Source organism: Alexandromys fortis, unplaced genomic scaffold (assembly GCF_014885135.2).
Source record: "Alexandromys fortis isolate MF-2015 unplaced genomic scaffold, M_Fortis_MF-2015_v1.1 scaffold_114, whole genome shotgun sequence".
In the NCBI taxonomy this organism is placed as follows: domain Eukaryota; kingdom Metazoa; phylum Chordata; class Mammalia; order Rodentia; family Cricetidae; genus Alexandromys; species Alexandromys fortis.
Window position 1 is genome coordinate 2,851,430 of NW_026068046.1, and position 8,332 is coordinate 2,859,761.

General features: G+C 38.1%; 1 protein-coding gene across 1 annotated transcript in view; it reads left to right on the plus strand.

Annotated features, from left to right (window-relative positions):
- The first annotated feature begins 1,263 nt into the window (after positions 1-1,263).
- The window catches only part of Sh2d1a (SH2 domain containing 1A), a 25,979-nt gene continuing 18,910 nt past the window's right edge, over positions 1,264-8,332 (plus strand). The window contains exon 1 of the mRNA XM_050118841.1: positions 1,264-1,595. Coding sequence (XP_049974798.1) covers positions 1,459-1,595 — 137 coding nt within the window. The 5' untranslated portion in view covers positions 1,264-1,458. The remainder of the gene's footprint in view (positions 1,596-8,332) is intronic.

Here is an 8,332-nt window from a genome sequence, read left to right on the forward strand (position 1 = left end):
GCGTATTTTGAGATAGAATCAATACGTGATTTCAAAGAATAACAAATGGAGAGGGTTTAAGAAATTAATGCCAGTTTAGCATCAGTTGTAGAAAAAAGTTCATTAGAGCAACAGAAAAACAAGTTACAATATCAACACTTACACAATAACATAAAATGGGTTTTATATCCAAAATGATTTGGGCCTAGTCCCATACACCAAAGGACAAATAAAAGTTCACATACAACACCAATAGGCTTGCCAAACTGGACAGAAAGAGGCCACAAGCCTGTAGTCCTATACAAGAGCTACAGGCAGCAGAGTGAAGCTAGGAGGGGAGAAAATGGTCTCCCCAGGGGAGAGTACTCTATTTGGTTGTCCACTGCCAAATGGCCAGCCCTAAAAACATACGTACAAATAGCATTATATAGATTCAGCAGGTTGTAATTAGGGTTTCTAGACATAGATGCAATCAAAATGTTGTAGGAAAACAGGGAGCAGTATTTGAGAGGGTTTCAAGGGTAAAAAGGGAAGAAAAAGTAATAATCTCAAAAATTAAAAAAAAAAGCTAAGAGTCACCAATAGGACGTTCTCTTCTTAAACTCTTCAGCTAGGTGAATCTGGAATAGTTTTTAAGCACAATTGCGTGTTTGTTTTTTTTTTTTGCGACTAAACTGGTACTTTTGGATCATGAACAAAATATTAAGCTAAAAATTAATATTTGCTTGAGCCTATGCTTATTCAAGGACTAGCTTAGTGGTCGAAGACTTCATCCGAGGTCCTGGATGCCAACATCAGCATTGAAGAAAAGAGAGCTTGTTCAGGAAGATCTAGTCACAAAATCCATAGTTCTTGAATACTTGGTGGTGCTGTGGATGTCTCCTGGCCGTGTTCTGCAGTTCCAGTGGTTTATATGTCTTCGTTTGGTCAGGCTGTTTGGGCCTCTCATGATGCCACTTGCCTCTATGATCAATTCTTTTGTATACTAGTCAGGCCAAGTCATCCCTGATGGCTCTGCAGGCTGCAGGGGCTACACAGAGCAAAGCATTATCAAATTTCTCATCTCTGTGCAAGGTCTGTCTGCATTGCTGGCATAGTTCCAAAACTACAAGTCTTCACCTTGCCAGTGTTCCCCCTCCCCCACCAGGAACCCTCTGTTGGGGAGCAGGTGATCAAACCCCCATGACAAGTCTGAAGCTGCTAAACTGCTGAGCTGGCCTTAATTGAAGTGTGAGAAGAGGTTCTAAGGCAGGTAGACAACATCCTGTTGTTGGGGCACTCGTGTCTCTCTCTCTCTCTCTCTCTCTCTCTCTCTCTCTCTCTCTCTCTCTCTCTCTCTCTCTCTCTCTCTCTCTCTCTCTTTCATGCATACTGGCTGCCCTGGGAGTCAGGTGGCTGACTGACTGGGAGCCACCGCAGCAGCAGAAGCAGCAGCACCGTTTCCCTTTTTCCTTCTGGGCCCACACGAGTCAACCAGGCATGGATGCTGTGACTGTGTACCATGGCAAAATCAGCCGGGAGACGGGGGAGAAGCTATTGCTCGCCACGGGCCTGGATGGAAGCTATCTGCTAAGAGACAGCGAGAGTGTTCCTGGCGTGTACTGCCTGTGTGTTTTGTGAGTACATTGTCCTAGTGGCAGCCTGGTCACGTATGTCCTGACCTTGCTGGGGAGTCCTGGAAGGAGGGGCAGAGAGTTACAGCTTTTAGTAAAGGTAATCAGAGACACAAGCAGCAGGAACCCTGAGAACTGTTCATCGCTCATGCCTGGTCCCAAGGCTTCCCCAGACTCAGCTCAGCGCTGTTGTGGGTAGTAGTTGGGTAGAGGTTGCTCGCTGGGGATTTCATCTGCTGAGTCTTGCCAGTGTGTTTGTGGCAGCCTCTACTGTACTAGAGTAAGGATTTTCTGGAGCAGCTGAGTTACCTTCCTTCATAAGAGAGGCCAGGAGTTTAAAAACGTGGATGTCTGATAAAAGACAGGCCTGTTCAATCGTTTTAAAGTGTACAGAAAGAAAACCCAATTGTAACGGTTCCACTTTGCTCTTTGCCAAGATTGTTGCCAGCCTTTCGCTCCATTTTGAACTAGATGCAGTTGTGTTTTGGCTCCCTATCTCCCCGGCAAAGCAGAGGCGAGACGGAATCCTACCTACCATAATCAGACTCTAAGCTTGTAATCTCAGCAAACCAATCTTTTAAACCTTGTGTTTTTTCACTTAGTAAATGGGACTCATATTCCAAGGGACTGTGAAGATTAAATACCTCCAAGCTTTTAAAAACAAGTGGGCACTGGTCTTGACACTGGGCAAATGTTCAGTAAGCTATGGGTTTCAGTTTATTATTGTTCTCCTTTCGGACAATTTATTTCAGTACTTACGGAGGCATTTCTACAGAAGGTCCTATTTCAAACGTTATTGTAAGCAGGATTTTTAAAAAAAAAACTCACAAAACCCTCACTCTAGCACAGTCGTGTCTGCATAAAAACAAAACAAAGAAAAAATGCTTTGTAGTGAGTGGCCATGATGATACACTACGAACATTTGAGGTACTTTCTGGGTCAGGCGATAAAGATTAAATTGTGGATGGTTTGAGAGGTTTGTCATTGTATACTGATTTTTAAAAATGTCCAAGCATTATTTGTGGCAGTTTTCAGCTCCTGATAAATACATTTATCATAAAAGCTAAAAGTTAAATATATGGGAAAATAATTTTTCTGTGTTGGGGACAGAGTCCAGGATTTTATATGTGCCTGAAAATTGCTTTTCCACTGGACTGAACATCCAGCTCTGGGCTTGGACCTTTCTGCTTCCCAAGTGGAACCCCGAGAAGGGCAAGGAAAGCCAATGAGGATCCTTAGGTTTTTTTCTTGTCAAAAGACGGAGGATGGTGAGTGAAATGAGCTGCTTTGGCTTAGCAGTGGGTTACGCAGCATGCTCCTTAAGGCGAAAATGAAGGTTGAAAAGAAGCCTGTGTAGGGGAGAGAGGTGGAGACAGCAGACTTCTCCTCTAAGTAGCACCTGGTCATTCCTGAAGGTTCCTATGGCTGCTCCACACTCCGGATTTTACACCTTCGGTTCAATATACATCCCTTGACCATTTTAACAAATGTAAAGAACCTCTCTTTGTTGCTAGGCCATTGTTTTTATTGAAGGAGCTTTAAACTTTCTACTAGTTTGCTTAATTATATATGGGATCTACTACAAAAATACCTTCATGAAGGAATGAATATTGTCTTTAGGACCAGAAACATATCCTGGTACATAATAGGCACTCAGCAAACAACTTGGAATTGAATGCATGAACTGTGAAGACAGGTTGTGTTCTTTATGACAAGGAGCCTTGGACTGACAAGAGGCCAGGCTGAGGGCTCTAGGGAGTCACTCAAATTCTCTGGGGACTTCATCTTCCAGTCACATAAAACAGAAATCTGGTTTTGTTTGTTTGTTTGTTGTTACAAAAGATTGCTTTAAGTAAAATCTTGAAGAGAGGAATCCTTAGTTTTTAGGCAGGTAGGTCAGTACTACGTAAGGAAATTCTCATTATTTTAGTTTTCACTGAAGGTGAATGCTGCATAAATGTAAGTTGTTGTTGACTAATTTCTCCATGAAAACCTCTTCCTATGAAAATAGATAAGTAGAGAATTCTTCTTCTGTCATGTGGGTTTTCAGAGTTATGACCAGACTACTAGGGAGTGATGAGACAAGATGCTTTGCCTTGATCAGTTCTTCAATTATTTTGGAGTGTCCCTTTTGCTACACATAACCATTTCGTTCTCTCTTACTGGCACTACGTGGTACTTGCAAAATGTTATTTTGGAGCAAGCTATGCACTCTTAATTCAAACTACAGATTCATATGATACAGAATAGAAAGAAATAGACTCCTACATTCATGGACAAACATAAAATAATTACATTTTACTCAGTGCCACCTTACTCTATATTTTGTTTATTCCCATTAACCAAAAAAGTTTGCTTGAATTTCAATTTAGCCTATTTTTATTGTATGCTTCAAATTGTTCTTTCAAACTGTACATTCCCCTTTCCCAGATTAAATTCCAGTTGTGACTCTCAGACAGGACCTTTCCTCCCATTAGGTTTTAGAAAACAGAATGTTTCAACATTGTAAAAGTTTTCCACTTAGACAATTGCTGCCCTTCATTCATAATATGAAGTTTTTTTTCAATTATTTTCTCTAAATAAAATTAGAATTAAAACAATCTGTCAAAATAGTCTCGTTTTTTCAGGACAGGGTTTCTCTGTGGTTTTGAAACCTGTCCTGAAACTAGCTCTTGTAGACCAGGCTGCCCTCGAACTCACAGAGATCCGCCTGCCTCTGCCTCCCGAGTGCTGGGATTAAAGGCGTGCGCCACCACCACCCTGCCAAAATAGTGTTAACACTTATTTGTGATATGAAATTTGAAAACATAGGTAATGGAATCAAAGGAAAAATTATCTATAATCTTGTGACTTAAAGGCAACTACTCTTAAGTTTTAAGTAAAATTTCTTCTATATTTTAGTAAAATGAATATTTTTGTGCATGTACATTTTTCATTACATTTTGTTGTAATTTCTATGTAGTGTAAAACAAAAGCTGATCCATATGTAATATTTTCACAAATAAATTAAAGACATTCTTTTTATAAGGGCTGTATTTTAGTTTAGCTAAGTTGTAAATGAGCCATATTTTTCTTGACCAACCTCTTATTTCTTATTGACGAATTTTGTTTTTTGACAGCTTCATACATTTACATCAGCCTCTTTTTTGACACTTGAATCATTCAATACTTTTAAATTACAAGTTCTACATTTGAATGATTACTATAAATATATATTCTAGTTTATATATGTGTAATTTTTCTTAAAAATGATTATTCTTGTTGAAAACAATTTTCTTGTAGTTTGATGTCTAACTTTTTTATCATATTTACACTTTGCTTTTCATATTTTAGATTTTGTTAATGGCACTGACTGTTTTTGATGTGGTTGTTAAACTATTTTTCCCCATTTGTGAACTGGCTATTTGCATACTTTTATCACTTCATGATTTGGGTCTTACTGATTTTCATACACACACACACATGCACAAATAAATAGACACATCTCATTATATTGCAGATATCTTTCTCTCTTTGGTGTTTGTTATTTAATATTTTTAGTACTCAAATGCATCACTCGGTTTCATCATGTTTGATTTCTACCTTTGTTTTCCAGTTTCTCTTCCATAGATACAGAAAACTTCACTGTTTTGTTTTAAATATGTGGCTTTATTAATTTTTGTTCTATTCTTTAATTTCATTTGAGATTTCTTTCTTTCTTTCTTTTTTCTTTTTTTTTTGGTTTTTCGAGACAGGGTTTCTCTGTGGTTTTGGAGCCTGTCCTGGAACTAGCTCTGTAGACCAGGCCGGTCTCGAACTCACAGAGATCCGCCTGCCTCTGTCTCCCGAGTGCTGGGATTAAAGGCGTGCGCCACCACTTTTTATGTGCATAAAAGATCTAATTTGGTTTGTTTCCAGGTATTTACCAGTTGTCCAACATAGTTTACTAGATTGAACTTTCATTCTTCATTTGCTAGACTACTTTGCCAAGTACTAAAAGAACTCAATATTTATAAAATTGCTATTATTGTTGTTTCTGGACTATTTGGTTCAGTTGATCTATTTATACTTATCTTAACCAAATCAGTGTATCATAATTTTCAAACATACTAAGAAGCTATTAGCTATTCTCATCTACTGATTATTTGTGATGGAATCTAAAATAATTCTGTTAAATTGAATTAAACTAATGTCAATAAAAATTAGGGAAGTTTGTCATCTTAAAGAATTGACTCTTCTCAAAGATATAGTATAATATCTTATTCTTTTTTCATTTTACAGGCATATAAAATTTCTTTCATTGAGTTACATATTATATCCTCACAACTTTTCATTTTTCACTCCAGTATAGATAGCTACTAGGTAATACCTCATCATCCCCTGGGAAAACTAATTAAAAATATTTTAAAAATAAGCTTGAAAAAATAGCATATTTCCACAATTAACATCCCTATGTACCAAGCCAACTTTATACTTCTCTGCTGAAAGATTTGGAGGAAGAAACACATTTATAATCCTTTAGTTTTGAAGAACATAATGATGAAATTTTCATATATATCTTTGGATAAAAGAGTTATCTTTTTGACCCTTTTTTGATGGGCAAAATTGATGATGACTCTGGTAGTGTGCTAACACCTTCCAGCACTATGAGCTAGCCCATTGTAGATGAAGCTTTCAGGTCTGTTCCAGCTTGACTTTTCCATGTTCTGTGCCTCAACTATGTGGTGGTGTCTGCAACAGGGTCTTACTGTCAAGTTCTGAAGGGGAACCAAGAGCTTTGGCAATAACTTGTAGTGTCTGGTGGTCTATTGAATCTCACTGGCCAACAACTCCGAAAGACACAATCCATTCTTGATAATAGACATTTCATTTGGTATAATATATGATGTCTGTTTGTTGCCCTATTAGATTAACTCCATTTTAACTCTTTTTATATATGTGTATAGGTATATGTTTTAGGAAGCATCTTCATTAGTAGTTTTATACATGACATTTTGGAGAGGTTTTAGTGTTATTTATCCCTCCCCGTCTTCTACTCTGCCTTCCTACCCCTACTCAATTTAACCTTTCCTGTTCCAGTATTCCTTTTGATTATTTATACCTGTGTATTCTGTCTCTCATCCCTTGAAAGTTGCCATCCAGGGCCCCTTAGTTCTTCCCTGACCTCTATGGGTATTCCAAACGAAACACACATTATCTCGAGATTAAAAGCTAACATTCACAAATGGGAGAAAACCTGTGACGTTTGTCTTTCTGGGTCTGGATTAGCTCACTCAGAATGGCTATATCCAGTTCCATCTGTTTGCTTGGAAATTTCATAATTCCACTTTTATTAATAGCTGAATATCATTTCATTGGTTAACACATCACATTTTTACTAGCCATTCACCAGTTGATGGACATCTAGGCTCTTTCTATTTCCTAGCTATTGTGAATAGAGCAGCAATGAAAATGGGTGGGCAAATTTCTCTATGGTAGATATGGAGTCCTTTGGACTGGAAATAAAGTGCCCACCACACAACCGTATTCAAGAAATAGGGGAGATACAGTACAATAAAATTCCAGCTTATCAGTTGTAATAGGGGGGATAGTGTGGCAAAGAAAAGTATGGCAATAAATTTAAGATTATAAAATTTAACGAGAAATCATACTTTAGTTTATATAATTTTAGATTTCTTATTTATTTGCATGTGTTGTATGTTTGTATGTGAGTCCATGGATAGCATAAGTCAGAGGTCAGCTCGCTGAAGTTGGTTCTCTCCTTACATCTCAGGCTTCGCATCCATAATCTGCTTTTGAAATTCTATTGTGTGTGTTTATTGGTGTCATATCTTCACAATAACTTGGGTAACAAAAATCTTTTTGGATTTTCTGTGTAGAATTTATTAATAGTAGAGTGAGCCCAAAAGCTATCCGAGTAATATTTGTTACACATCGACTACAAAATGGGTAATTCACAGGCAAATATGTTAAAATCTGACTCTGGTTAACATTGGAAAATTGAAGCTTCAGGAATACTCAGAAGTTGCCAGTTAGTTTAAACATAGAGGAAGTCTGTTTAACCTGTAAATCCGCCCCCCACCCCTTCTCCCTCTTGGGCTCTCCTCAGCTACCTTTCCTGTTCTAGCCTTCAGCAGACGCGTCTAGCCCTCTGTCCTAACAGACTCAACTTTTTTGTTGAGAATTATACTTCCAAGATTTGCTGTAAGACCAAACTGTTAATTCATTTCTACTAATCTAAGAAGTGTATCACACCATGGGGATTAAGAGCCAATATCTTCTTGCAAGACCGCCCGAGTACACCGTCAGCTCTGCCTCTTATCTAGTGATTTTACATTGGACAAGTTTCTGAAACTTCTTTTTGCCCTGGATTAACAAGCAGTGGCGGTAAGAATAGGGCCATTACATAGTTTCCCCATTAGTATTGATACTGAATGACTTTAGATTGTACTGGAAATTCCTATCCACTCCAAAGGAATGAAATTTGGACAACAGAAGGTTCAGAAACCTCTTGAGGGGAAATACTGGTTTAATAATGAAAACTTCGTTTACATGGTCTAATTATTACAGATATAAAATATTCATTTAAAATTTAGCTATAGCAGGTACGGTGACTCCTGCTTGCAATCCCAGCACTTGGGAAGTGAGGAGGGATCACCATGAGTTTGAGATCCGTCTGGCCTGTGTAATGAGTTCTGGACCAGCTTCGAAAAAAATATCCAAAGCCCCTCAAAATCTGTTGCATTAATTGTGTTTTAAAT